Genomic DNA, 16,463 nt, shown 5'->3' on the forward strand with positions numbered 1-16,463 from the left:
ATCAGATCCATGTCTGGAATGCCCCACAGCTGAGTGACTTGGGCAAAGATTTCCGGATGGAGTTCCCACTCCCCCGGATGCAATGTCTGACGACTCAGAAAATCCGCTTCCCAATTTTCCACTCCTGGGATGTGGATAGCAGACAGGTGGCAGGAGTGAGACTCCGCCCATAGAATGATTTTGGTCACTTCTTCCATCGCTAGGGAACTCCTTGTTCCCCCCTGATGGTTGATGTACGCAACAGTTGTCATGTTGTCTGATTGAATCCGTATGAACTTGGCCCTCGCTAGCTGAGGCCAAGCCTTGAGAGCATTGAATATCGCTCTCAGTTCCAGAATATTTATCGGTAGAAGAGATTCTTCCCGAGACCAAAGACCCTGAGCTTTCAGGGATCCCCAGACCGCGCCCCAGCCCATCAGACTGGCGTCGGTCGTGACAATGACCCACTCTGGTCTGCGGAATGTCATCCCTTGTGACAGGTTGTCCAGGGACAGCCACCAACGGAGTGAGTCTCTGGTCCTCTGATTTACTTGTATCTTCGGAGACAAGTCTGTATAGTCCCCATTCCACTGACTGAGCATGCACAGTTGTAATGGTCTTAGATGAATGCGCGCAAAAGGAACTATGTCCATTGCCGCTACCATCAAACCGATCACTTCCATGCACTGCGCTATGGAAGGAAGAGGAACGGAATGAAGTATCCGACAAGAGTCTAGAAGTTTTGTTTTTCTGGCCTCTGTCAGAAAAATCCTCATTTCTAAGGAGTCTATTATCGTTCCCAAGAAGGGAACCCTTGTTGACGGAGATAGAGAACTCTTTTCCACGTTCACTTTCCATCCGTGAGATCTGAGAAAGGCCAGGACAATGTCCGTGTGAGCCTTTGCTTGAGGAAGGGACGACGCTTGAATCAGAATGTCGTCCAAGTAAGGTACTACAGCAATGCCCCTTGGTCTTAGCACAGCTAGAAGGGACCCTAGTACCTTTGTGAAAATCCTTGGAGCAGTGGCTAATCCGAAAGGAAGCGCCACGAACTGGTAATGCTTGTCCAGGAATGCGAACCTTAGGAACCGATGATGTTCCTTGTGGATAGGAATATGTAGATACGCATCCTTTAAATCCACTGTGGTCATGAATTGACCTTCCTGGATGGAAGGAAGAATAGTTCGAATGGTTTCCATCTTGAACGATGGAACCTTGAGAAACTTGTTTAAGATCTTGAGATCTAAGATTGGTCTGAACGTTCCCTCTTTTTTGGGAACTATGAACAGATTGGAGTAGAACCCCATCCCTTGTTCTCTTAATGGAACAGGATGAATCACTCCCATTTTTAACAGGTCTTCTACACAATGTAAGAATGCCTGTCTTTTTATGTGGTCTGAAGACAACTGAGACCTGTGGAACCTCCCCCTTGGGGGAAGCCCCTTGAATTCCAGAAGATAACCTTGGGAGACTATTTCTAGCGCCCAAGGATCCAGAACATCTCTTGCCCAAGCCTGAGCGAAGAGAGAGAGTCTGCCCCCCACCAGATCCGGTCCCGGATCGGGGGCCAACATTTCATGCTGTCTTGGTAGCAGTGGCAGGTTTCTTGGCCTGCTTTCCCTTGTTCCAGCCTTGCATTGGTCTCCAAGCTGGCTTGGCTTGAGAAGTATTACCCTCTTGCTTAGAGGACGTAGCACTTTGGGCTGGTCCGTTTCTACGAAAGGGACGAAAATTAGGTTTATTTTTTGCCTTGAAAGGCCGATCCTGAGGAAGGGCGTGGCCCTTACCCCCAGTGATATCAGAGATAATCTCTTTCAAGTCAGGGCCAAACAGCGTTTTCCCCTTGAAAGGAATGTTAAGTAGCTTGTTCTTGGAAGACGCATCAGCTGACCAAGATTTCAACCAAAGCGCTCTGCGCGCCACAATAGCAAACCCAGAATTCTTAGCCGCTAACCTAGCCAATTGCAAAGTGGCGTCTAGGGTGAAAGAATTAGCCAATTTGAGAGCATTTATTCTGTCCATAATCTCCTCATAAGGAGGAGAATCACTATCGACCGCCTTTATCAGCTCATCGAACCAGAAACATGCGGCTGTAGCTACAGGGACAATGCATGAAATTGGTTGTAGAAGGTAACCCTGCTGAACAAACATCTTTTTAAGTAAACCTTCTAATTTTTTATCCATAGGATCTTTGAAAGCACAACTATCCTCTATGGGTATAGTGGTGCGTTTGTTTAAAGTGGAAACCGCTCCCTCGACCTTGGGGACTGTCTGCCATAAGTCCTTTCTGGGGTCGACCATAGGAAACAATTTTTTAAATATGGGGGGAGGGACGAAAGGAATACTGGGCCTTTCCCATTCTTTATTAACAATGTCCGCCACCCGCTTGGGTATAGGAAAAGCTTCTGGGAGCCCCGGGACCTCTAGGAACTTGTCCATTTTACATAGTTTCTCTGGGATGACCAACTTGTCACAATCATCCAGAGTGGATAATACCTCCTTAAGCAGAATGCGGAGATGTTCCAACTTAAATTTAAACGTAATCACATCAGGTTCAGCTTGTTGAGAAATGTTCCCTGAATCAGTAATTTCTCCCTCAGACAAAACCTCCCTGGCCCCATCAGACTGGGTTAGGGGCTCTTCAGAACCATTATTATCAGCGTCGTCATGCTCTTCAGTATCTAAAACAGAGCAGTCGCGCTTACGCTGATAAGTGTTCATTTTGGCTAAAATGTTTTTGACAGAATTATCCATTACAGCCGTTAATTGTTGCATAGTAAGGAGTATTGGCGCGCTAGATGTACTAGGGGCCTCCTGAGTGGGCAAGACTCGTGTAGACGAAGGAGGGAATGATGCAGTACCATGCTTACTCCCCTCACTTGAGGAATCATCTTGGGCATCATTGTCATTGTCACATAAATCACATTTATTTAAATGAATAGGAATTCTGGCTTCCCCACATTCAGAACACAGTCTATCTGGTAGTTCAGACATGATAAACAGGCATAAACTTGATAACAAAGTACAAAAAACGTTTTAAAATAAAACCGTTACTGTCACTTTAAATTTTAAACTGAACACACTTTATTACTGCAATTGCGAAAAAACATGAAGGAATTGTTCAAAATTCACCAATTTTTCACCACAGTGTCTTAAAGCCTTAAAAGTATTGCACACCAAATTTGGAAGCTTTAACCCTTAAAATAACGGAACCGGAGCCGTTTTTAACTTTAACCCCTTTACAGTCCCTGGTATCTGCTTTGCTGAGACCCAACCAAGCCCAAAGGGGAATACGATACCAAATGACGCCTTCAGAAAGTCTTTTCTAAGTATCAGAGCTCCTCTCACATGCGACTGCATGTCATGCCTCTCAAAAACAAGTGCGCAACACCGGCGCGAAAATGAGGCTCTGCCTATGATTTGGGAAAGCCCCTAAAGAATAAGGTGTCTAAAACAGTGCCTGCCGATATTATTATATCAAAATACCCAGAATAAATGATTCCTCAAGGCTAAATATGTGTTAATAATGAATCGATTTAGCCCAGAAAAAGTCTACAGTCTTAATAAGCCCTTGTGAAGCCCTTATTTACGATCTTAATAAACATGGCTTACCGGATCCCATAGGGAAAATGACAGCTTCCAGCATTACATCGTCTTGTTAGAATGTGTCATACCTCAAGCAGCAAGAGACTGCTCACTGTTCCCCCAACTGAAGTTAATTGCTCTCAACAGTCCTGTGTGGAACAGCCATGGATTTTAGTGACGGTTGCTAAAATCATTTTCCTCATACAAACAGAAATCTTCATCTCTTTTCTGTTTCTGAGTAAATAGTACATACCAGCACTATTTCAAAATAACAAACTCTTGATTGAATAATAAAAACTACAGTTAAACACTAAAAAACTCTAAGCCATCTCCGTGGAGATGTTGCCTGTACAACGGCAAAGAGAATGACTGGGGTAGGCGGAGCCTAGGAGGGATCATGTGACCAGCTTTGCTGGGCTCTTTGCCATTTCCTGTTGGGGAAGAGAATATCCCACAAGTAAGGATGACGCCGTGGACCGGACACACCTATGTTGGAGAAATAATATTTAAGCGCATCGGCAGCAGTCGCCTTCAATACATAATCCCTATGTGTGAAATATGTTCCATATAGATCTGTTAACTTAGCCTAACTATAATACCAATTACTTGGTACTACTTGTTTTGGGCTTTTCCCTTAAATATTATTTGGTGTTATATTAGAATTGTCCGTGTGTCTGAAATGTGTGCAACACTCGGATTAGGCTAACTATACTGGGTTTGTCTCTGTGTATATATCTCTGGCCTGTTTGCTTTATATGTAATTAGGACTGTGTCCCCTCTATTTTAGTGGTTGAATTGTTCATACAGTTTTACATATCCGTTTGTGTGAAAATTGTTCCACATTCAGAATTAAGCCAGTAACTCAGGGTCTATATATAGGCACCCCCTATTGGGGTATTTACCCCTTTCACATGTTTGGACAGTGTCCTCTTAATAGGCTAATATATGCGCATATATAATATTATGGGGGCCCTATATTCATCCCAGTATTTAACTACCAGTGATATCATCACTCTTTGGGTTGTTGTTTGTAGGTGTCCATCTGTGCTGTTTTTAACACTGTATGTTGTTTGTGTTATCCGTCTCCTCCAAATTTTTTTATTTTTGAAATCGTTATAAAAAGTTATATTTTAATGATAGGGGTGCCTACCTCCCCATACTCTCTATAAGTGAGTGCTGCTATAGGTGCTTCTTTTCCATTTATATTCACTCATTACTTTTGGCACTCAGCACCCTCCATAAAACTTCCTTTGTGGACTAATATAGGATACTTGTGTTAAACACACTCTCCTTTTTCCCATATATTTAAATATATCTTTAAGAATAAATAGAACATATCCTGCTATGTGCAGAGCATTGGATTATGAAATATGCAATATTAACTTCTTATGCTGTGCTTTTTAATAGCCGCAATCGAGTTTGCGCGACTTGCGGGTGTTTCCCCCCCCAACTTTTTTGGCTCTATAAAAGTCTATGAGGGAATGTTATTTTAAGTTTGCAACTTCTCAAAGTCTATTTGTTACCGCGAGTTTGCGAACGCAAACATTTTACTTTAAACTCGTAATATGAACGCAAATGTTAGAGTGCAAACAAATTAGTTCAAGCGGTTTTAACGATCAAATGCCACTCGTTATCTAGCAAATAAAGGACACCCCCAGAAAAAAAATAGTTTGGAAATCTTTCCACCAGGACACAGATCTCCTTACTGAAGAATCCTCTAGGATTTTATGAGAAAGTTGAGTGAACTTTTTGAACCATTGTCGAAGCATGCAAAGCAGACCAGTCTCATATGGAACCATGCAAAATGAAGAACATCTGATGCTGCAATCATCAGACCTAACACTGCCCTACATTAAACTACAGATGGGTTAGAAATTTAAAGAAGTTGTGAGTAAACTGAGTGTACCTTTGATCCCCGATCTTTAAAAGAAAGCTACATAGTCACTGATTCTATAATGATTCCTAGAAAAGAGACTCTTGACAAATGAGAAAGAGAACTCTTTTAAATTAATTCTCCAATCATGTCGGAGAAGAAAACAACAATAGACTGTTGGTATATAATACAGCTGAAGTAAAAAAATGGAGCCTGAACCAATATGTTCTCAGATATACAGCCACTGAACTACATGAGTATTTATCACAGACAAGAGAGTTCCTAGAACCTTCGTGTAAATTCTGGGAGCTGTAAATAGACAAAAAGGAAGAGCCACAAACTGAAAAATGTTGTCATGAAAGACAAATCTTAGAAGCTGGAGACAATCTAGGAATAGGAAGGAAGGCATACTTCAAATTAAGTCTAGAATAGGCCTCAAAATTCCCTCTTTCTTGGGAATAATGGAAAAAGATGGAATAAAATTATTGGCCTTTTCCCAAAAAATACTACAGCTAATAAAATTCAGAAAGTCTTTTGGCATGTGAGAAAGAAGACATTAAGTATAGAATATGCCTCAAAATGCTATCTTTCTTGGGAATAATGGAAAAAGATGGAATAAAATCATTGGCCTTTTCCCAAAAAATACTACAGCTAATAAAATTCAGAAAGTCTTGATTTGAAACCTATTCAGTAATCCTGAGAATCTATTTTTAGAACCCAGAGATCTTGGACAGACTGATAGGCCTACTAAAAAATGTGTAAACTGCATCCTACCCAAAAAGAATCTGGATTGGGGTCATACATTGATGCTGATTTGGAAGAGAAAGAGGGCTCATAGAATGCTTGGCCTTGTTCCAACTGGATTCAACTTCCAGAAAAATCTGGAAGATGCGGGTCATTGTAAGGAGGAGGATGAAAATAATTTTTTGGTTCCTATAGTGACAAAAGGAATGAAAAAGAAATATTTCTTCTATTTTTACCTTATACTTCTTCTGAGGGAAAAAAAGTTAATTTTCCTCCAGAAACAGTGGAAAAGATAAAGTCAAGACTAGGTCCAAATAAATTGTTACTTGAATAGGAGAGATAAAAATCTATCTTTGGACACCCTGTTTGCAGACAATGAATTAAATCATAAAGCCCTTCTGCTCTGGAGGAAACAAGCCACCCTCCGGAAAAAGAGTAAAGGCCCTAGGGACACCTGCTTGTGTAGCCGAGAAAGGGTCCGGGGCACGCGCCTCACTGGACATGGAATCCTCGGAGGCAGATGGCTCAATGCACTCTAAGCTCCCTGATTCGGGAGAAGAGAGTACTCTAGAACGGCAATCGGAACGTAACGAATGGGCATTGATTACCCGGGCCATTTCATATTCATCACAAGACGCATTCTCCGTATCGGAGACATCCGTGACTAAGATATCAGAATCTTCCATAATCTTGGGATTACAAAAAAGATTAATACTAACTGGCACCCCTTTTACACCCCCAATAGCTGGGGCACTCACTACCTCCTGTGAACCAGACAACCCACGAGCTAGACTCTCTCTGTCGCCACACAGTCAGTATACGGAAGTGAGAAACAACGTAACCGCACCCGTCACGAGGTGCACCGTGCCAGTCACAAAAAGGGTGTGCAATCTCAAGAGATTGTGTCATTAAGATAAGGCCGTTATGTTCCGTAAAAACCATGAGCCTAGGTATTGCTACACATTAGCAGGTAGAACCATATAACAAACATGATTAAAGTCCCCCTGTTAAATAACCCCCCTTAGGAGATATTAACTCATGATTCCTTATTAAGATAAAAGGAGTCCCACTGGGACCCTACCTTGTTTCATTAACATTACATTCACATATAGAAATACAATGAAACAATCTTACCAGAATCTACACTGTGTAACAGGAACATGGCCCTTCAAGTGTGACAGATAGTAGCCTCGTTTCTGATATGGACTTGAGTGAATAAAGGCAAGCAGCGAACCTCATCAACACCGATTGCCAAGGAGCTGTTAATATGAGTCGGGATGGTTGCGCAGAAAAACTCTCCCTGCATCTCCGGATTCTTACATTCATCCATGCTCTCACTGAGAGGCTGATAGGATTACTTAAAACTCCAGTCCCATTTCAAAGAGTACTACCCTCCATAAGAGACTCTCTCGAACTTCTAACACTTCTCTGCCACACTCCTGTGACGAAAGGCAAAGAATGAGTGGGGGATGAGGGAAGTAGGGGAGGTATTTAAGCCTTTGGCTGGGGTGTCTTTGCCTCCTCCTGGTGGCCAGGTTCTGTATTTCCCAAAAGTAATGAATGCACCTGTGGACTCTTCCCGTTTAAGAAGAAAAAAAACTATTGTGACTTAGCAGAAGGTTTAAAAATAAAATCCAGTTGTTTGGCAGATTTTTCCTTAGAAGATTTAGGGTCTTGGACACATAAAGTGCATAAAACTTCTTTAAACCAAGAACTAAGATGTTAAAACTCAAACATGAAAGAGGTAGACTATGTATCTTGATCAGTAAAAAAACAAACAAACTCCTGATCATCATAAAAAAATTCACCTTAACAAAACTGGGAGGCGGCTAAGGGAACGGTCCCCATAACAGGCGGGCTTGTGATTAACTCCTTAACAGGGAGTGATTCTGTCACTGCCCAATACTCCAATCTCTCTTCTGTCTCTCAATAGCAGCTCTCTGAGGAGAAAATAGGCCTCAAATCGTTCTGAGGACCCCTCTCAATGAAGAATCTGGAGGTAAGAGGATTAAGGGCTAGATTTATTAAGCCCCTACGGCAGCAAGTTCTCTCAAGAACTTGCTCGCCGTCATTTATCAAGCAGCGGTCACCAGACCGCTGCTTCCTTAGCCTCTTTGCCACCTCTAATCTGGCGAAATTCAATCTCCTTGGTCTAGTCAGACCGAGGAGATTGACAGCTCCTGCCCGCGCACAGCCAATCACGCAGCCAAAATTGCACTCGTGTGCAATGCCGAATACCTGCGGGTATTTTCACCCCGCCACAGGCGAGCTGAGGCGTACAGGGGCGCGTATACGCGCCCCTGTACGCCTCAGCTTTAATAAATCTAGGCCTAAGTGCTCTTAGAGCTTTGGGAATCTTTGTCTCCTCCTAGTGGCCAGGAGTTGAATCACAAGAGTAGTGACTTATGGGCTCTCATTAACTTATGAAAAAAAAGTAATTTGCTTTACAAGGAGTACACAGTGGGGTTCAAACACTGATACCTTGGTATATTTTTAGCTCTCAAAGTGTTATGAAACCCAAAAAATGTATTTCATGATTCAGATAGAGCAGGTAGTTTTAAACAACTTTCTAATTTATTTATATTATAAAATTTTCTTTTGGTATCTTTTCTTGAAAATCAGGAATGTAAGTTCTATTTTCAAAAGCACTAGATTGCAGCACTATTTCCTGTCATGTAGTGCTTTAGATACCTACCTTAATCTATTAAACAAAGAATACCATTATAATTAAGAAAATTTGATAATAGAAGTAAATGGAAAACTTTTTTAAAATTGTATGCTCTGTCTGAATCACAAAAGAATATTTGTGTTTCATATCCGTTTAAATAGAAGAACATTATGTTGAAGAAACCCACTATGTGCAATAACACAGAATGGAATGTTAACCCCCTAACGTCCAACGCCGTAGCCTGTACGGCGTTGGTCGTTATGCCCTTAAGGACAAGCGACGTACCCTGTACTCTCTGCCGTGATCTCGCTTAAAATATATGGACAACTGGTTACTGACAGACAGCTGCCAGTACCCAAGATGGCAGACAATAAGGTAGAGGGGGAAGGGTTAGAGAGCTGTTTGGGGGGCATCAGAGAGATTGGGTGCTAAGGGGGGATCCTAAAAGGCAGAATAAATATTAAATAAATAAAAAATAAATTAAAAAAGCCTTTTATTTTAGTACTGGCAGACTTTCTGCCAGTACTCAAGATGGCGGGGACAATTGTGGAGTGGGGGAGGGAAGAGAGCTGTTTGGGAGGGATCAGGGGGTGGGATGTGTCAGGTGGGAGGATGATCTCTACTCTAAAGCTAAAATTAACCCTACAAGCTACCTAATTAACGCCTTCGCTGCTGGGCATAATACACTTGTGGTACACAGCGGCATTTAGCGGCCTTCTAATTACCAAAAAGCAACGCTAAAGCCATATATGTCTGCTATTTCTGAACAAAGGGGATCCCAGAGAAGTATTTACAACCATGTGTGCCATAATTGCACAAGATGTTTGTAAAAAATTTCAGTGAGAAACCTAAAGTTTGTGAAAAAGTTTGGAAATAGCATAGTGCTTCTTGCACTTAGTACCCTAAAACTTTCAAAAAAGCAAAGAACATGTAAACATTGGGTATTTCTAAACTCAGGACAAAATTTAGAAACTATTTAGCATGGGTGTTTTTTGGTGGTTTTAGATGTGTAACAGATTTTGGGGGTTAAAGTTAGAAAAAGTGTGTTTTTTTCCATTTTTTTCATCATATTTTATACTTTTTTTTATAGTAAATTATAAGATATGATGAAAATAATGGTATCTTTAGAAAGTCCATTTAATGGCGAGAACAATGGTATATAATATGTGTGGGTACAGTAAATGAGTAAGAGGAAAATTACAGCTAAACACAAACACTGCAGAAATGTAAAAATAGCCCTGGTCCTTATGGGTAAGAAATTGAAAAATAGCCTTGTCCTTAAGGGGTTAAATACAGCCACAGAAACATAGTTTTGATTGTGTGTATTTGCAAGTTAGCATCGCTAAACGCAATATGCTTTAGATGTATAGAATAAATAAACATTACCGTTGTGATGACTTCAAGGTCTTTCAAATATGTACACTCTGTAGCTGAAACTTCCTTTGCTATAGAATAGGCTTTATCCATAGGAAATCGCTGCAAATTAAAGAAAAAAATTAAATTATTCATTCAAATTCACAAAAATTATTACCCATATTTTAAGGAGCTTCTTATTTTTGTATGTCAAATGTAAATTCAGGATACCGAATAAAAACCAGGGTGCATAAAAATCAATTATTTAATTAACAGATTTTTTTTTATTGAAATAGGATTTTATTTAAATAAAATGCTTTTGAGGAAAAATCTATGTAAAGATAGTTTCTATTTAAAAGGACAGTCAAGTCCAAAAAAAAATCATTTTCAAATAGGGCATGTAATTTTAAACAACTTTCCAATTTACTTTTATCAACAATTTTGCTTTGTTCTCTTGGTATTCTAGTTGAAAGCAAACCTAGGAAGGCTCATATGATAATTTCTAAGCCCTTGAAGGCCGCCTCCATTTTATTTACTTTTCACAGCAGGGGAGAGCAAGCTCATGTAGGCCATATAGATAGCATTGTGATCACGCCCGTGGCTAGTGGAAGACACTGCACTAATTGGCTAAAATGCAAGTCAATAGATAATAACTAAAAGTCATGTGATTAGGGGCGGTCAGAAGATGCTTAGATACAAGTTAGTCACAGAAGTAAAAAGTGTATTAATATAACAGTGTTGGTTTTGCAAAACTAGGGAATGGGTAATAAAGGGATTATCTATCTTTTTAAACAACAAAAAATCTGGTGTTGACTGTCCCTTTAAGATACATTATATTCTAAAGGTTATTCATCTTCAAATACAGATTCGTTTTTAATTATAAAGCAATTAATCCATGCTCTCCCAGACGTTTTTGTCAGATTATTTTGCCCATTTTATTTATTTTGAAGATATTATCACATATTGTTTTTGTATTCAAAACTGTAAATTTGTGCCTGCAGAGATAACACGCCCCTTCTTCACAGCCCAAAGGTTATACAATAATACAGAGTTGAGAAATAGGCATTAAAGGGACATAATAACTTTTGGGTTTGAGGATAGAGCATACCATTTTCAGATGTACTTCCCATGGTCAAATTTGCTTAATTCTCTTGGTATCCTTTGTTAAAGGAGAGCAATGCTCTGCTGGGGCCTAGCTGAAAACATTGGGTGAGACAGGGACAAGCAGCTAGCTCACAGTAGAGCATTGCTTTTGAGCCTACCTTTGTATGCTTTTCAACAATTTATACCAAGAGAACAATGCAAATTAGATAATAGAAGACAATTGGAAAAAATATAAAAATTGAAAAATGGATCATGAAAGTTGAAATTTGACTTTACTGTCCCTTTAATGCCATTGCTCCCCTGCAAATATATGTACATAGAATTAACCCATACTAAGTTCCAAGAAGTACACTGAATAGAAGATTGCTTGGAGTGGAAAAGTTCCGCACAAGGACCTAAGTGTGCGGAGGGAGGCGCAAGCATTAAAAATAAAATAGGTGAATGTTTTAAAATAAAATAGGTGAATGTTTTAGTTAAACTATTTAAACTGTTATTATTAATGTAATGGCTAGTTTTAATTAGTTAAATAAAACTATTTAAACTGATATTATTAAGGCGGTTAACCTATTCACCTCCTAACAATTTCACTCATTCATTTTAATAATCTATTTATGCATATCGAATTATATATAACCAAATCAGTAATGGTCTGATATAATTTTATAAATAATCTGAAAAGTTATTATTCTAAAAAACTTAAATTATGCTTACCAGATAATTTCCTTTCCTTCTGTACAGGGAGAGTCCACAGTTGAATTAATTACTTGTGGGAAATACTGAACCTGGCCACCAGGAGGCGGCAAAGACACCCCAGCGAAAGGCTTAAATACCTCCCCCACTTCCCTCATCCCCCAGTCATTCTGCCGAGGGAACAAGGAACAGCAGGAGATATATCAGGTGAAAAAGGTGCCAGAAGAACAAGATAAAATTTAGGGCCGCCCATCGGAGATAACGGGCGGGAGCTGTGGACTCTCCCTGTACAGAAGGAAAGGAAATGATCTGGTAAGCAGAATTTAAGCTTTCATTCTTAAGAGAGTCCACATCTGCATTCATTACTTGTGGGAAATTATACCCAAGCTACAGAGGACACTGAATGCTAACGTGAGGGCAAAAAGAAGGGGCGGACCCCATCTGAAGGCACCACTATCTCCTGAAGGCTGCTTCAACAGAAGCAAAGTAAAATTTTGGAAACAATAAGTAAGGAGGACCAAGTAGTCCGCCCAACAAAAACTGATCCATAGAGGCCTCATATTAAAGGCCCAAAAGGACGTCACTGCTCGAAAAAACTAAGCCGAAACCTCTGAGGAAGCTTGCGTTCCGCTGACTCATATCCCAAGCAGACGATACTCAACTATAAAAAAACAAGGAAGGCGAAGATGTCTTCTGACCCTCACGCTTTCCAGATATAAATAAACAGAAGAACTGTCTATTCCTATATACAGTGGGGCAAAAAAGTATTTAGTCAGCCACCAATTGTGCAAGTTCTCCCACTTAAGAAGATGAGAGAGGCCTGTAATTTTCATCATAGGTATACCTCAACTATGAGAGACAAAATGTGGAAACAAATCCAGACAATCACATTGTCTGATTTGGAAAGAATTTATTTGCATATTATGGTGGAAAATAAGTATTTGGTCACCTACAAACAAACAAGATTTCTGGCTCTAACAGACCTGTATCATCTTCTTTAAGAGGCTCCTCTGTCCTCCACTCATTACCTGTATTAATGGCACCTGTTTGAACTTGTTATCAGTATAAAAGACACCAGTCCACAACCTCAAACCGTCACACTCCAAACTCCATTATGGTGAAGACCAAAGAGCTGTCGAAGGATACCAGAAAAGAAACAAAATTGTAGACCTGCACCAGGATGGGAAGACTGAATCTGCAATAGGCAAACAGCTTGGTGTGAATAAATCAACTGTGGGAGCAATAATTAGAAAATGGAAGACATACAAGACCACTGATAATCTCGCTCGATCTGGGGCTCCACGCAAGATCTCACCCCGTGGGGTCAAAATGATCACAAGAACGGTGAGCAAACATCCCAGAACCACACGGGGGGACCTAGTGAATAACCTGCAGAGAGCTGGGACCAACGTAACAAAGGCTACCATCAGTAACACACTACGCTGCCAGGGACTCAGATTCTGCAGTGCCAGACGTGTCCTCCTGCTTAAGCCAGTACATGTCCGGGCCCGTCTGAAGTATGCTAGAGAGCATTTGGATGATCCAGAAGCGGATTGGGAGAATGTCATATGGTCAGATGAAACCAAAGTAGAACTGTTTGGTAGAAACACAACTCGTCGTGTTTGGAGGAGAGAGAATTCTGAGTTGCAACCAAACACCACCATACCTACTGTGAAGCATGGGGGTGGCAACATCATGCTTTGGGGCTGTTTCTCTGCAAAGGGAACAGGATGACTGATCCGTGTACATGTAAGAATGAATGGGACCATGTATCGTGAGATTTTGAGTGCAAACCTCCTTCCATCAGCAAGGGCATTGAAGATGAAACGTGGCTGGGTCTTTCAGCATGACAATGATCCCAAATACTCCGCCCGGGCACTGAAGGAGTGGCTTCGTAAGAAGCATTTCAAGGTCCTGGAGTGGCCTAGCCAGTCTCCAGATCTCAACCCCATAGAAAACTTTTGGAGGGAGTTGAAAGTCCGTGTCTCCCAGCGACAGCCCCAAAACATCACTGCTCTAGAGGAGATCTGCATGCAGGAATGGGCCAACATACCAGCAACAGTGTGTGACAACCTTGTGAAGACTTACAGAAAACGTTTGACCTCTGTCATTGCCAACAAAGGATATATAACAAAGTATTGAGATGAACTTTTGATATTGACCAAATACTTATTTTCCACCATATTTTGCAAATAAATTGTTTCCATATCAGACAATGTGATTGTCTGGATTTGTTTCCACATTTTGTCTCTCATAGTTGAGGTATACCTATGATGGAAATTACAGGCCTCTCTCATCTTCTTAAGTGGGAGAACTTGCACAATTGGTGGCTGACTAAATACGTTTTTGCCCCACTGTAGGCTGAATATAAACCTGAAACGTACGGTTCCATTAAAAGAAAAAAAAAGAAAAAACCTCCTTTGCGAAGAAGGAATAGGATATAAAAAATAGACTACAAATTCTCCACTGAAAAGTGTGATTAACACCACCTGGAAGAAATCCTAACTAGTTTCGTAGGACAGCCCTACTATCCTGCAACAACAAAGGTATTCCGATGCCAAGACCATAAGGACATGATCCATAAACCCCTGGAAAGAGCATCAGAACTATACACCGGCCTGAACACAGTGAGGACCATAACATAGCATCTCTAGATGACTGATCTGATACAACCGTCACTTTTGATGCTCCCTGGGCAGGAGTGCAAGGATTAACCCTCCGCTTGCGCGTAACAGTGCTAGGCAAGACAGCTAAGGCCGCCGACATGGCCATACAGACACATGTGCGCCATGCAGGACTGCCCCTGCTAAAGGAAAAGCGCGCCAAACTAAATAAAACTGTGCAGCTCAAGAAATAACCTGTACGTTCCATATAAGCCTATGAGCCCAAAAAACATCCCGCACACAGAAATCAGCAAAAATCACATAAACCAATATGATTAAACCCCACTGTTCAACAATCCCCCTCAGGAGATATTAACCCTTGAGTCCATACATATAAAAGGAGTCCCACTGAGACCCTGTCTTCTAGCGTTAAAGTGTGTAAAAATATTAAATGATCTTACCGGAATCTATGCTGTGGAACAGACACACGGTCCTTCAAGTATGACAGATTGTAGCATTGCTTCTGACATGAACTTAAGTGATGAAAAAGCAGGCAGCAAAACTTGTTAATGCTGATTGCTTAGGAGCTGTTAACATGAGTCTGGATGGTTCACAGAAAGACTCTCCCTGCATCTCCAGACTAACTTTCATCAATGCTCTCACTGAAAGGCTGACAAGACTACTTAAAACTCCAGTCCCGTATCGAAGGGTAGATAACCCTTCGTAAGGAACTACTCTGAAATCTTCTGACACTTCTCTGCCAACCTCCTGTGACGAAAGGCAAAGAATGACTGGGATATGAGAGAAGTGGGGGAGGTATTTAAGCCTTTGGCTGGGGTGTCTTTGCCTCCTCCTGATGGCCAGGTTCAGTATTTCCCAAGTAAGGAATGCAGCTGTGGACTCTCCCTGTATTAAGAAGGAAATTAAAACAATGATTTAAATTGTTTTTTGCTGACTTTTGATTTAAATCAATTTGATTTAAATCAAATCCACCCTGACAAAAACTGCATAAAAACAAACATACTCCACTCCACACCCTTGGAGTGGGTGATTATTTTGTCTTACTAATGAAAAGTGAATACCATTCACGGTTTTGGTAATGTTCAAAACAAAGTCAAATATGATCATTTAATATAATATTAATTTTATAAGCTTTTTCGTGGTATTTATTATATACCCATAAGCAGAATCTCAGAGCGACCGGATTAATTTGTCTTTAATTAACATTGTGTAAAACATTTAATAACGGGCTTTATCTCATGCAAAAAGTATAGCTTGAACTATATATAAAAATTTGCACATGATATTTGAAGCCATGCTTCTTAATCCTGTCCTCTGTGATCAATAGGAAAGGGTACTAGCCATCAAAATGTCAATAGTTTAAGAAAAAGTTTACTCTATATTCTTTGTGACAGTAGTAAAATTAGAGAAAAAGAAAAATTGATTTTAAAAATAAAATTTGAAGAACAAAATTATGTTTAAACTATATTTTTATGACAGATGGAAAATCAGAAAAAAAAAGATTAATTAAAACAGGCCTACTATAGCTAAAAATGAAATCTGTAGAAATATATATATATATTACAGCCACCTGTGCACCCCTTCTTTGTTCTCAGTTTGTTTAGCTTTGTGAGCTTGCATGATGGTGTGCCTGTGTTAGGGACTCAGGCTAAGTAAAGGACCTTGACGTGGTGCCTGAGCTTTCCCATTTGGCCAGATGCGGTGACTAACCTTTCCAGTTGTGATTTTATCTTAGCTGTGAGCTAGCTGGTGAGTGCTGGGTGTTTCTATGTGTTGTATTACTTTTTATTTGTAATCTCCCTTGGTTCTTGCACCCATTCCGGACTGGGGTTAACTGCCTGTG

General features: G+C 40.4%; 1 protein-coding gene across 1 annotated transcript in view; it reads right to left on the reverse strand.

The window, feature by feature from the left end:
* FARP1 (FERM, ARH/RhoGEF and pleckstrin domain protein 1) overlaps positions 1-16,463 on the reverse strand; it is a 637,651-nt gene that overhangs the window by 45,262 nt on the left and 575,926 nt on the right. Inside the window, exon 15 of the mRNA XM_053707824.1 lies at positions 10,236-10,325. Within this exon, the coding sequence (XP_053563799.1) occupies positions 10,236-10,325 (90 nt within the window). The remainder of the gene's footprint in view (positions 1-10,235; positions 10,326-16,463) is intronic.

This window comes from Bombina bombina, chromosome 3 (assembly GCF_027579735.1).
Source record: "Bombina bombina isolate aBomBom1 chromosome 3, aBomBom1.pri, whole genome shotgun sequence".
Classification (NCBI taxonomy): domain Eukaryota; kingdom Metazoa; phylum Chordata; class Amphibia; order Anura; family Bombinatoridae; genus Bombina; species Bombina bombina.